General features: G+C 47.3%; 1 protein-coding gene and 1 long non-coding RNA gene across 2 annotated transcripts; both read left to right on the plus strand.

The window, feature by feature from the left end:
• The first annotated feature begins 352 nt into the window (after positions 1-352).
• LOC146753332 (uncharacterized) lies at positions 353-10,865 on the plus strand. The gene is made up of 4 exons (XR_014939908.1): positions 353-1,964; positions 2,039-2,160; positions 9,998-10,069; positions 10,260-10,865. It is a non-coding gene; the product is annotated as an uncharacterized LOC146753332 (long non-coding RNA).
• An 813-nt stretch (positions 10,866-11,678) lies between these two features.
• On the plus strand, positions 11,679-13,737 carry LOC146753333 (uncharacterized). Its single transcript, XM_085530431.1, has 4 exons — positions 11,679-11,819; positions 12,472-12,543; positions 12,921-13,068; positions 13,257-13,737. Exons 1-4 carry the CDS (start codon positions 11,723-11,725, stop codon positions 13,534-13,536), a joined length of 597 nt encoding a protein of 198 aa, XP_085386557.1. The 5' UTR covers positions 11,679-11,722; the 3' UTR covers positions 13,537-13,737.
• The last annotated feature ends 292 nt before the right edge of the window (positions 13,738-14,029 follow it).

Raw genomic sequence — 14,029 nt, forward strand, 5'->3', positions numbered from 1 at the left:
AAAAAGGAAAAAGACAAATAAAAGGATCAGCCATGTTCTGGATTTCTCAGGTGTCCAGGTTTCTCTTTATTTTGGTGTATCTCACTTTGGGACTCATGATGACTTTAGCTGCTGTGACAGTGTCTGACTCTGAAGCGTATCAGGATTACCTTTACTTAAGCTGATCCTGTGCTATGGAAAAGCTGATGACACTCCCACTTTTCTTTGGCAAAGGAAAAAAATTAAAAAATAAATAATTTAAAGAAAAAGTAAATCTTACACAGTGTGTCCTGATAAAAACGGTGTTGTTCTGTCAGTTTTGTAGAGCGGACACCAATCATCACCAAACTCCATCCAGACATTGAGCCACTGACCAGCTCTCTCTGGACCCAATCCTACATCCAATTCTTCATTCATAGAAAAGTTCACCAATCAAATTTATATCTTCCCAAAGTGGAGAGAAGGATGTTGTGAATTACTGTGCCAAACGCCTTACAGAATCACAGAATCACAGAATCACAGAATGACCTGGGTTGGAAGGAACCTCAAGGATCATGTAGTTCCAACACCGCTGCCTAGCAGGGCCACCAAACATACACATTTACTAGATCAGGTTGCCCAGGGCCCCATTCAACCTGGTCTTGAACACCTCCAAGGACGGGGCATCCACATCCTAACCACTCTCCTAGTGAAGAACTTCCCCCTAACATCCAACCTAAATCTTCCCTCATTTAACTTAAAACCATTTCCCCATGTCCTGCTATTGTCAGCCCTTTCAAAGAGTTTACTCCCCTCCTGGGAGTAAGTTCCCTTCAGGTATTGAAAGGCTGCAATGAGGTCACCCCACAGCCTTCTCTTCTCCAGGATGAACAAGCCCAACTCCCTCAGCCTGTCCTCATAGGGGAGGTGCTCCAGCCCCCTGATCATCTTCGTGGCCCTACTCTGGACCCTTTCCAAAATCTCCATGTCCTTACAGAAGTCAAGACAGATAGGCATTGGTGACTCTTCCCTTGTCTATTGATGCAGTGATGCAGATGGGGCCTCACAGGAGGGAGACAATCACTTCCCTTCCCCTGCTGGCCACCCCTTTTCTAATTCAGCCCAGGATATGCTTGGCCTTCCAGGCTGCCTAAGAGAACAGAAGCTACGGTCAGATAAGTTGGATTGACCAGAAGCTGCATCAGCAGTGCAAGAACCCTATTCTTTCCATATGCACGGTGTGGCCAGTGCAAGGGAGCTCTTTGGTGGCTGCCTGTGCTGGGAGGGCAACGGACGCTATTCTGCAGCCTTGGTCATCCCTGCTTCATGCTGCCTTCCCCATCCCCATCCCCACAGACCAGGCTGGGATGACTCCTGGATCACAGGCCAAGGTGACCAAAGGACTTGCCTTGCAGCACCTCAATGTGCCAGCCTGCAGAAGGAGCTGACAGGCTGTTCCTGGTGCTGTGGGAGCCTGCAGTCCCCTTGCAGTGTCAGGACTTGGTGCTGTGCCTCCAGATGGGTCACAGAGCCCCAAGCTGCACCCAGGGCACGGCCACAGGGGAGGAGAAGCTCCAGCCACCTTGCCGGGGCTTGTCCTCATCTGCATGTCCTCCTGTGGAACACACAGCTTCCCTCCTGAGCCCATCTCCCCATTCAATCCCCAGGAAGGCCCTCATAGAGAAAGCTCTTAGGCACTTACTTATTTAGGTATATAGAAAAAATTATCTATAGATAAAGAAATATTTATTTAGGTAGGCTTATTGGGGTAGGTGGTGGTTTTCTCTTCCACTCCCCAGACCGTTACTCTGGTAGTTGGAAAGCCAGTGCCCTTCACTTCGACGTTCCAGTTGCTTTTGCCTCTGCTCAGGGACTTCTTCGACAGGGTCCGCTGCTTTTGTTTTTTGAGGCCTACCTCAGCCCAAGATGCCATGGATGTTGCAGTCACATATGAGCTGGTAGATTCTTCCTCCTGGGACACTGCAGGCTTTGATGGACTGGCTGAGGTAAGGAGGTTCTCACAGCGCTTCAACTTCAGGGAGCGGATGTGCAGCTCCAGGTTCTCGCGTGTCTTATTCAGGAACCAAGCCAGATGGCTGGGGAAGTATCTGTGAACCAGCTGGGATTTTGATGCCATGGTGCCAGCTGGGCGGGTGAGGGACATCCCACGCTGCCGCCACATGGACTTCTGCATTAACTCAGGTAAGCAGTGAAGCTTTATCTCCAGGCATTTTCTGGCCATGTGCATGGAGAGCTTCCCAAAGGTTTTATGACCGAGCTGCAGCTTTGAGATGACAGCATGCGCTTTGCTGACGCACTGGCTCCTGGATTTGATGTCAGTCATGCAAAAGCTTGCACAGTCTGTCTGACAGCTGGCATCCTTTATCTTTGATGTGTTGTCTGAGCCAGGAAGTGCTATGGTAGCTGTGGGATGCTCTTGCTCCTTGTCTGCTGCGTGGCTCGGAGGCAAAGCATTCTCTGCCGACTCCTGGGGGCAGCACTGCTTCTGGGGATGCTCCTGTGCCTCAGCCTGGCCCTGGCTGTGAATCTGAGCCTTCTGCTGGATGGTCTTCCTGGCTTGACCCACATTCCAGGGCAGCAGAATATAGGGGGGGCATGGCACCAGTATGGGGAAATCTCCAGGGCTGGGTACACCACGGTCACTCTTCTGTTTCTTCTTGAGAACGTTGCCTGCAATGCATTTGCCCTTGGCCTGGGTCTGCCCTGGCTTGATGGGCTTGGGAAGGACATGGCTGCATTGTGTTTCCCGTGCCAGCTGATGGGAGATCAAGAGCAATTTGGGCAGGGCGGCCATGCGCACTTCCAGGCTTTTCTGGGCCATATGGACCGTGAGGGCTTTGTAGGTATCAGCGCACCACAGGCATCCAGTGGGGCAGACTGGCATCAGCTTTGCCTGTGCTCTGCTGGCTGCTTTCAAGGAATCCATGTTGCCTTTTCCAGTGCAGCTTTGGATCTCAGCTGAACTGCAGTGTGGAGAGTGTTTATGCAGAATGGCTTCGTGAGAAAGGACATGATGAAATTCCATTAGTTAAATTGTAAGAGAAGGTACGTGACTGGAGGCAGCAGCTGAGGGGAAATCAGGATGTGAAAGACAGGATATGTAGCTAAAGACAGAATATGTATCTAAAGGCAACGACGGCCTAAGGGAAAAACAAGATATGTAGCAATGTATAGACATAGCTGTGAAGAAAAAGTAACACACGGACATGGCTCAGTCATGCTCTTGGGTGGTCTCGAAAAACTGCTCCTGACTCCCCCAGCCCCAAATCCCCCAGATGCAAGTCATCCCCACCCTCAAAATATCCCCTACCTGCAGGTTTCCCAGTAAACAGTGACCCCAATGTGATATCAGGACCAGCACAGCGACGCAGAGAGAGACCTCAGCAGGAGCGGGTCAGCTGGACTGACCTGGGATAAAGAAATCACTGATCATTGGAGTGGTGAACACAGCCGAGGGCAGGATGGGGTAGAGCACATTTGCTGAAGAACAGGCAATTATCGGACCCCTCCTGCATATCCTCACTAAGAGAGAGGTTAAGCATTATGCTGCAAGGGTCTGCTGGCTGATGGCATCGTTCAAAGCCAATGGATTTCTGGCTACAGCTGGCACTACTGTAGCCAGAATATAACAACAATATAACAACGGGCTGCAGATGCAATTTGGAAAGCTATAGGACAAGGAGGCTGGGATGCTTCTCCTTGGGACCCATAGACTTGTGGATGTTCAGATTCCTCAGGTGCTCATGAACCTGATCTTTGCTTACAGTGAGGATGTAGATTCCGAAACCCCCTCCTACCAAACCCAAAGTTTGAGGGCTGCGTGGTGAGTAGTTATCAGAAAAGACTGAGGCAAAAAAGTTGCTGAGTTCCTCATCCTTCTCCTCATCTGTTGTACAGGCCTGCGTGTGTCACTGACAAGGGGGATACGCCCTCCTGGATTTTCTTTTTCTGGTTGAGGTACATGTAGAAGAGTTACATGTTCTTTATGGCATCCCTTGTGAAGTTCAATTTAAGCAGGGTTTTGGCTTTCCTGAGCCTATCAACAGGCTCTGACTGATCAGGTGGCCTATAGTAGACACCGCTCACAAGGCTCTCTTTCCTGCCTTGGTGTCTTAACTGTCACCCATATGACTTCTTTAGGGACAGCTCTTCACATTCTGTTCTTTCCTGTGTAGGTAGCAATGCCCACTCCCTTCCTTCCTCACCTGTGCCTTCTGAACTGCTTGTAGCCACCAATAGGCACACTCCAGTCAAGATAATCATCCCACCAGGTTTTGGTGACAGCAACTATATTGTGGTTTTACAGGAGCACAGTAGCTTCCAGCTCCTCCAGATTGTTTCCCAAGCTGTGTGCACTGCTGTAGAAGCACTTCAGCTGGATAGCTGGTCTTCTCACTTCCTTAAAGGATAACTCCTTAATTCCTTTTAGGTATTTCCCTTGATTTTCCCCATTGGCTTCTCCTGTTGCTCCAGCACAGAATCACGGAATCACAGAATCATAGAATCACCAGGACTGGAAAAGACCCATGGGATCACCCAGTCCAACCATCCACCCATCACCAAGAGTTCTCACTAAACCACGTCCCTCAGTACAACTTCTCCCAGGTCTAATTCCTGAAAACTCAGCATGACAGGAGATAAGATCCAGAGGTACTGTGTTTATTCTGGGGTTTAAGGAGACCTGGAAAACAGCAGTAAGTAAAGAGCAGTGGAGGAAACGGTGCTTTGGAAAGGTGATTTCATGTAGGAGATGTTGGGGAGGGTGCAGAGGTCATCAAATCACTGTTATTTGCCTATGGAACAGCATCTCTGCTTCCTACCGGGGAAAACGGTGCAAATTTGTCACCACGACAGGTGCCAAGCACATACCCAGCACACAGCGCTGTTCAAGCACTTTGGTTTTGCAGAGGCTGCTCTTTGTAGATGTCACAGAGTTCTCTCTAGAGCTCACTCCGTGACAGCGGGAACAAACCCGGGCAGAGAAGGAACAAAAGTACCTCCCCTCTCTAACTGCACGGTGCGGCGGCCAGGCCTGGCCCGGCTACGTGCGCTCGGAGAAAGGGGAAGCGAAGGGAGATTGCGATTGGATCTAGGAAGGAAAAATATAAAAAAAAGAACGTTCTGAGAACAAGCGGCAGTTTAATGAACCCAACGTCACTAAACAACAACGAGAGAATTTCAACAAGGAGAAAAAAATTAAGTCCCAATCTCACCGGCGGGCTGTGGGAGGGTGGAAGGTACCTCCCCTCCGGTGCTGTCCCCTCCCCCCATGCCCATTTAATGCACCGAAAAGCAAAGAGGGGAGGGGAGGGGATCTGGACTATGCTCTCAGCCCCAGGGTTTCAATTCTGGGGTGCTCCTGTGTGGAGCAGGGTGTCAGTCCCTTCCAGTGCAGGATATTCTCTGATTCTTTGATTCTTAACAGTAACATGAAGTCGTTCTTTTCACCTTGCATTAGTTCCTGGTTTGTGGAAGCTTCTTCAAGCTACCTAATACTTATGACACGATGAATCAGTTCACCTCTGCTGGTGTCCTGGTTTCAGCTGGACAGAGCTGATTTTCTTCCCAGTGTCTGGTACGATACTGTTTTGGCTTAAGGAGAAAAACAATGCTGGTAGCACACCAGTATGTCACCTGTTGCTGAGCAGCACCTCGGACTGTCCTGCCAGCAAGGGGTTGCTGCTGACACAAAGAGCTAGAACGGGACAGAACCAGAACCACTGACCTAAAATGGCCAGAGTGACATTCCATAACGTACGAAATCATGTGGAAAAAAAACAAACAGCAGAACTGAGGAGAGAGGGCTGGGGGGACAGCTGCTGTGTGGGGACTGGCTGCACATCTTACTTTCATTTATACAACAGATTTGTTACCGGGGATGGTTGCATGCATTTAAAAATCAAAGAACAAGCGGAAAGCTATGCAAGGAAGTTTAATAGCAAATACTAAATACTTTTTATTGTGATTACATGACTGGCAAAAACCAACCTCTGGCAGTGTTCAAGAGGCACAATATAATTGAAATTAAGCTAACGAATCAAGCAAAATAGGAGAGAGAATGAGTCCCAAAACCGAGAGGCCTACTGTAAAACTCTAGGCAAAACGGCTGAAGGCTCCCACACACTCCCCTGAATGACAGAACTCAAAAGACGTCAGTCCAGCCTGGGAGTCAGATAATACAGTGTCCAGGTCCCATGACTTATCTCTGACCGTGCTGTTGTCTGGGATATGTAGTCTTCTTCTGTAAGTTGCACATTCAGTAAAATTATTCATGCTTTATATGATGTTATGATGTGGAATACTGATGGCAAAATTACAAAATTATTAAACTATGACATTCCACCCATTATTCAACATCATTACATTATGCTTAATACACACACACACACTCAAATGTATAGTTGTGAGTAATCAACAACCTTATTTTCTTATCAGTTTATATCTAGTCCACACAAATCCCTAAGCTGAGAATAAAACTTCATAACTTAACTCATTATCATTTATTAATTTTGAGAAAAATGGCAAAACTGCCAGAAAAAGGAAAACATGACAGCAGTGGAGGGGAAAGGCAGCTCTATTAGGGCGTCCCCCACATCAAGGTGCACTCATCCTTTCCCAGCTTCCACAGCAGATTCCTTTTGAATTATACTTCTTTCCATGTGTGCTCTACACATGCATGGCCAGTGCACGATATAGAGCCCAGATGGAAAACCTGCTTACAGAAAGCCTAGTTAAGGTATACAGAAAAAGTGTTTCCTTAACATTAATCCACTCTATCTCAAGTCCTGTACCTAACTGGACACTCGTCAAATATTTTCTGAGACTCTACCTATATATCTACAAGAAAATCATTGGCTGCACTCCCCCAACATCAAATTCCCTTGTGGTACACATTGGACATTCCCATTTTTGTCCATCACCCACCATGTACACCCAGGTCCCTGTGCAAAGACAGTACCCCAGAGAGGTTTGCCCTTTCCAGATGCTGGAAGGACCCAAACTGTTTTTCCCAACACACGCTTTATGTGTACTACAGGAACCTTATCTCCCTCCACGGTACGTAGGGAGCTGGATTGGTTAGGACCATTACGATTACTAGATCCTCGAGTGTTGACCAACCAGGTGGCTTCTGCTAAATGGTTCTCCCAATTTTTATACATTCTGCCAGTCCAAGTCTAAAACCTCTGCTGCTGTATGGCTCCACACGACAATATCATCAATATACTGCAAGTGTTCAGGAGCATTACCCTGTTCCAAGACAGCTTGGATCAACCCATGGCAAATTGTTGGGCTGTGCTTCCACCCTTGAGGTAAACGGTTCCAGGTATACTGAACAGCTCTCCAGGTAAAAGCAAACTGTGGCCTACATTTTGCAGCCAATAGGATGGAAAAGAAGGCATTAGCAATGTCAATGGTGGCATACCACCTAGCTTCTTTTGACTCCAGTTCATACTGGAGTTCTATCATGTCTGGTACAGCAGCACTCAATGGAGGTGTGACTTCATTCAGGCCACGGTAATCTACCGTCAGCCTCCATTCCCCACTGGTTTTACGCACTGGCCATATGGGGCTGTTAAAAGGCGAGTGAGTTTTGCTAATCACTCCCTGATTCTCTAATCATCAAGCCCCACAGCAGAAGGATCATCTGACAGACCAGGTAAAGCTGACAGCTGCTTAACACCGTTTGTGTTAACAGCAGTTATCCCAAAGGCCCATCGATACCCCTTGAAATCCTTAAAATATCCCATCCTAAGGTAATCGATACCCAAAATACATGGAGCCTCTGGACCAGTCACAATAGGGTGTTATTAAACCATGACATATAGTTATACATTTAGTTATGTTACATTTAATTGTACTATTTAGCTATCATAGTTTTACATACGTGTATATATGTATATATATCAACCATGACGTAATAATGTAGAATAAGGGGTGGAATGTCATGGTTTTGTAATTCTGTAATTTTGCTATCAGTATTCCACATAATAATATCATGTAAAGCATGGATAATTTTAGCGAATGCGCAGTTCACAGGAGAAGACTAGATATCTCAGAGAACATCACAGTCAGGGATAAATCATGAGACCAGGACACTATATAATCTCGCTCCCAGGCTGGAGTTCTCTCTCTCTCTGACTTCTCAGAGAGTGGGAAGCGTTCCAGCCGTGTCGCCCAGAGTTCACAGTAGGCCTCTCGATTTTCGGGGACTCTCTCTCTCTGTTTCGTTCTATTTATTAGCCTAAATTATTTTATATTATATTGTGTTATCCTGTATTCTGGTATCATATTTAGTAAAATAAGTTTTCCTCCTTAGATTGCTGCTGTTTTTATCCCATTCCCCTTTTTTCCTTTACTTTCCGGGCCAGGGAAGCCCTACGGGGTGGCTCCCCTCTATCACAGGCATAGGTAAATCTAGGTAACCCGTGACACTTGCCTCATGAACCAGATTTTCTCTTGTCTGAATTGTTGCCTGCAAAAGGTCCCATAAGGCTGCATTGGCAGGTCCATTAAGTGAAAGACATGTGGAACGCTACCTACTGGAATTTGTAACAGTAGAAAATACTACAATAAAATTAAAAATAAAACCTTGACTTGGAAAACTACAATGCATTGTCACGGTTTTGTAATTTTGCTATCAGTATACCACATCATAATATCATGTAATGCATGGATAATTTTACCGAATGTGCAGCTCACAGAAGAAAACTACATATCCCAGAGAACATCACGGTCGGGGATAAGTCACGGGACAAGGACACTATATGATCTCACTTCGGGGCTGGACTCGCCCTCTTGAATCCTCGGAGCCAGGGGGGAGCGTGTGGGAGCCTTCCTGCCGTTTAGCCTAGAGCTACAGTAGGCCTCTTGGTTTTGGGACTCACTCTCACTCCTATTTTGCTTGATTCGTTAGCCTTAATTTTAGTTATATTGTATTATATTGTGTTATCCTGTATTTCGATATAGAATTTAGTAAATAAGTGTGCCTCCTTAGATTGTTGCCTCTGTTCTCTTTTCTAATTTCCCTTTTTTCCCTTTCCTTTTCGGCCAGCAAACATGCAGGCCAGCTGTCCCCCCGTCACTGGCACAGGTAGATTTTCGCTTAACCCGTGACATGCATAAAGCAGCACACATTAATACTGTAGTCTTACTTGGTCTGCTTTTTAATACAGAAGTCACACTTAGGCTGTATTATTCTGCACAGGAAACATAGCTATATTTGTCAGGGGATGGGATCAGTGGGATTTCTGTTGTTTTGCATCCTGATACACTTCAGTCTGCGGTGAAGCTTGAGATTCCTTCAATGTGTACAGATGAATATGAAGACAGTATTGCACATCCAAACCAACTCTGCAGGAATACTAAAACAACGGGCCTTGTTTGGAAACATACTCCTTAATAAGGTGCTCAAAAAGTTCTAACTCAGAAAGGCCGAGCAGAGTTTTCTTGCCTCAAGGTGTGCCTCAAGAGGTGCTTTGTGAGGTCATAATGGGCACCATGGTGACGTTCAGGAACCCCATACTATGTCACGCCAGGAGGAACCAGTTGACCAGTCTTGCCTCAAGCCTCCAAGGAGGGTGCTTGCTGGTTGTGGACGAGAGGTAGCATGGGGCAACTACGGGAGACAACTGCTCCCAGGTGTTGCTTTTTGCTCTTCCTTCTCCTTTTCCTTGTGACTCCATGTCATGGGCGACCCCGCAATGTTGCGTGGGAAGGCCTTAGTCCAGGTAGGTTGGGCACTGAGCGAAGCAGAGGGGAAACAAACTCTTAAAGCTGCCTGGAAAGCAGTGTTGGATGGTGGGTCTGCCAGGGAAAAAACAGGCCCTTACATCGACTCTGTTCCCTTTGAAATGATGGCTTTCCAGCTTCACCAGGCATCCCACCATGGAGCAGAGAGGGACATCCTAGAGGGGAGAGCTGTGCCCACTGAGCACAGAGGGCCTGGAGCACAGCAAACTGATGGGTAAATGGTGCAGCAAGGAATATTGCATGGCATTTCTGCTTTTCTCTATTCCAGATTATCGTGTCGGTGACACGTATGAAGCAGATCCCATGGAAGGTGATCTGGAACGTCTCCAGGATTCCAGGGGTATGTTTTTCCTTGGGGATGCACCTGGTCCCTGGCCATGGCTCACCCAGGACACTACTCTAGGTCTGGCAAAATCTGGACCTACGTGTGGCTCACAAAACACTACGTGATCCCCTGCCAGGCTCTGCAGGCTCTTACCTTGATGCCTGGCACAAGATAGAAAGTAAGCGTTTCTTCTGTTTCTTTATAGATCTGCCTGTACGCCGTATATCTGGGCGGCACCATTTTCATCGACCTCAAGGCTACCCCAGGGGTGAGTGGTCTGTCTTTGTTCATTTCACAGCATCACCAGGTATTCTCAGTCTTGTCTTCCTGTGGAACATACCTTACAATGGTCTTTGCTGATGCTGGGATGTGGAGAAGAGCAGAGTGCCAATCAAGAGAGCACAGGGATATGGCCTGGGATTCTTTGCCCTGCACAGCAGTGTTTGCCAGCAGCTTCATCCCTGTGTCTCCTGAAGTGATGCCAGCAAGGGCAGAAGCATTTAGGGCATGGTTTAGAGCTTCCTTCTAAAAGGGACGTGGAGATTCAGAAAGCATGTATGTCCATGCTGCACTACAGGTCTCAGGCTGCAGAGAATGCCTGGTCCTGTCACTGCTACAGGAGGGCAGCAGGGATACCACCCGTGTGCGGTGTGAGCAAATGGATGATCTGCTCAGCCTGGTGGTAGAACTAAAGGGGGAAGTAGAAAAGTTTAGGAGCATCCAGGATTGTGAGAGGGTGACTGACTGATGGAATCACTCTGCCATACCTACAAGAAGGGTGCACAGGAGATGCTCTTCAGGCAACAGGGGATTATCTACACACTCACAGTCAGATGGGGAGGGCGGGGGGGGGTATCTCAAAGACAGCAAAAGATCAAAAACAAGTCCCTGTTCCGGGCAGCAAGCAGATCGCCTCTCAGCTTATCCCACCTTCCCAAATGATCTTACATAACAGCTATGAAGCTCTGGAGCTGCAAAACAGACTTGGATGGTGGGTCCACTGGAGAAACAACTAGTCTCTGACACACAGTCTGCTCACCCGTGCCCCAAGTAGGGGCTGGGATGGTGTCAGCAGAGCCGTTTGCTGTCCAGCAGGTTCTGCACTCACGACTAATGGAAATGCACACTTTTGTCCTTATGTGCTCCCCATGGGGTTTACGTATGCTTCAAGGATGTCACAGGGTCCCCAGTGAGCAAGGGCAGTCTGTCCTGCAGACAGGCTTCGAACTGCAGGCTGTTTCCTTGAGACAGCATCTGGGGAGCTGTCACGTCGAAGCCCACAGCTGAAACAGGCTCATGCACGCATTGAAAGAATGTTCATACGTGTGTGGATTCTGCCTGTTGCTCACGCAATCCATCTCTGGTCACTGCGGATCCCTTAAGAAGCAGCATATTGAGACAGCTCTTGACAGCTTTTCCGGTTTTCTCTATTCCAGATGCTGATCGTGTCGGTGACACGTATGAAGCATATCCCATGGAAGGTGATCTGGAACGTCTCCAGGATTCCAGGGGTATGTTTTTCCTTGGGGATGCACCTGATCCCTGGCCATGGCTCACCCAGGACTCTAGTCTAGGCCTGGCAGAATCTGGGCCTACGTGTGGCTCACAAAACACTACGTGATCCCCTGCCAGGCTCTGCAGGCTCCTTATCTAGAAGCCTGGCACAATATGGAAAGGAAGCCTTTCTTCTGTTTCTTTATAGATCTGCCTGTACGCCGTATATCTGGGATGCGCCGTTTTCATCAGCCTCAAGGCTACCCCAGGGGTGAGTGGTCTGTCTTTGTTCATTTCACAGCATCACCAGGTACTCTCAGCCTTGTCTTCCTGTGGAACATACCTTACAATGGTCTTTGCTGATGCTGGGATGTGGAGAAGAGCAGAGTACCAATCAAGAGAGCACAGGGATATGGCCTGGGATTCTTTGCCCTACTCAGCAGTGTTTTCCAGCAGCCCCAGTGTTGTGTAGGCAGAAGCATTCACAGAAGAGCTTAGAGCTTCCCGGGGATCCTTTTCCCTAGCTGATCTATACATGGTTTGTTTTGTGCCAATATGGTGCCTCTTTTGGCACCTGGTACCATATTGACACATACTTGTGAGTGGAATAGGGAAAGAAGTGTCTGTCAGTAGGAGTGTTTTTTGCCATTCAAGGCTTAACAGATTAATTGCAATGTATGTCAGGAGCTGTTATTATCTGCCTTTGGTTGCAGATGTGGCCTTGGGTGCTGGCTCTGCAGCTTCTCATAGGGTTCCTTATTTTGAGTCTTGGAGGAATTGCATGGCTAAGAGCTGTGTGTAGGTTTCTCTTGAGAGATGCCAAGTGCATCCAGAAGGCCAGCCTGACTCTCCTGAATTTGTTGATTATGAAAGAGTTACCACCATCTGAAATAAAAATGTTTCTCCTCTGTGTTTCCTTCTAGCTGTTGCACCTCAGATTCCTTATCCACGTTCTCAGATGGATCTTGATTTTGGGCCTGAAGAGTATCCCAAAGGTATGTTGTCAGTGCTGATTTACCTGAAGGAATAAACAGTTTCTTACTGAGAGGAGGATACAATCAACTGCTGTGGAGAGCTTCTGTAGAGGATGTGTTTACTGCCATTCAAAGCAGAAGAATTGCATTCAAACATGCAACTGGAGCTGTTTTGATGGTAGTGGTGGAGCTGGCCAAGTGGGATTAGTGGTACCATTGCAAGTAGGCTTGTGCTCAGGTGGACTGTAAGACATCATCCTCATCCTCTGCTACTAAGGCACAAGAATCAGGGATGATAATGGTGTGAATACTCCAATCACCTGCACTTCTTCACTACACTGTGATGTCGTCAGTAGTGCAGAACTCACGAGTGTGTTGCACTGTCTTGTGTTCTCCAGCTGCCGGAGGTGTGAGAACTGCAGAGCATGTGGAACAGAAACAAGGAGGATATAAATCTGCCTTTGCAGTGCTTGCCGTTCTGTTCTTTCTGATGGTTCTGGCTGCTTTGGCTTACCTGGCAAAACGTCTGCTGATGAAGAGACAAAAGTGAGTTGTTTCTCTAGTACTCTTCCCTAGGTGGCTGCGTTGTACAGGGAAGCTCTTGCAATGAGAGCCTACCAGAGCACAGTGAGCAATGGACAGCCATCTGCTGGGATTTCTGTTCAGGGATCACTTTGCCTCATAACTCCTACAAATTTGGAGTCTTGTCTAAAATCCCTTTCTTTTTGTTGCAGAAAAACAATGACATTTGAAGCTGTCATGAAAAATGAAGACCCAGCTCCAGCAGAAAAACGACAGCCAGTAGCTCGAATTACCATAGAAATTCAAGATGTTTCTGGGGATTCACAGTCACGTCGGAAGGGTCTTGTCCGATGTATATTCTCACCAATCACTGCCTTATTCAGACAGTCCCCACAGCAATCCTCTATGCTTGACCTTTGCAAGCAGTCAGGAATCGCTGGTACAAGCAAAAAGGCACTAACATCAGGAAAAGAGGAGAAAAATGCATCCTGATGTGGAAAAGCAGTGAAATTGGTTGAATCATAGAACTCCTGGTGGACTTTCCCAGTTCCAGCAGTCCATTTCCTGATGTCATTACTTAAGGATGACCATTATAGCATTCACCGCTTATTCCATATCATGACATCATGCCCAAGTTGTACAACACATATATGTATATCTAAATAGTCAATAAACTATAATTACCATCATATACAGATTTATGTACTTATGTGCACGTATACCTAAAACTTCTGACTGTTCTCTCCCATCATCAAGTCTCCTTCTGGTACAAACTCAACATCCCTGTTTGGTTTTTTGCATTTTCCACCATGTCCCTGAGCAAAATCAGTCCCACAGGTGGGCTGGCATTTGCCCAAGGCAATGGTGATCCAAACTGTTCTCCCTCATAAATTCTTCTTATGTACCACGGGGACTCCATCCCGTTGTTCAGTACATAAGAGGCTGGACTGAGCAGGGCTATCAAGACCGGCAGATCCCAGAGTGT

Source organism: Coturnix japonica, chromosome Z, assembly GCF_054131305.1.
Source record: "Coturnix japonica strain WE chromosome Z, WE-NBRP24, whole genome shotgun sequence".
Taxonomy (NCBI): domain Eukaryota; kingdom Metazoa; phylum Chordata; class Aves; order Galliformes; family Phasianidae; genus Coturnix; species Coturnix japonica.

Bases quoted from the DNA above. Each gene is read 5' to 3' on its own strand.
- LOC146753333 (XM_085530431.1), top strand. From the start codon at position 11,723: ATGGAAAGGAAGCCTTTCTTCTGTTTCTTTATAGATCTGCCTGTACGC. The intron at 11,820-12,471 runs GTGAGTGGTCTG...GTTTCCTTCTAG, and splicing joins GCCTCAAGGCTACCCCAGGG to CTGTTGCACCTCAGATTCCT. The intron at 12,544-12,920 runs GTATGTTGTCAG...TGTGTTCTCCAG, and splicing joins GCCTGAAGAGTATCCCAAAG to CTGCCGGAGGTGTGAGAACT.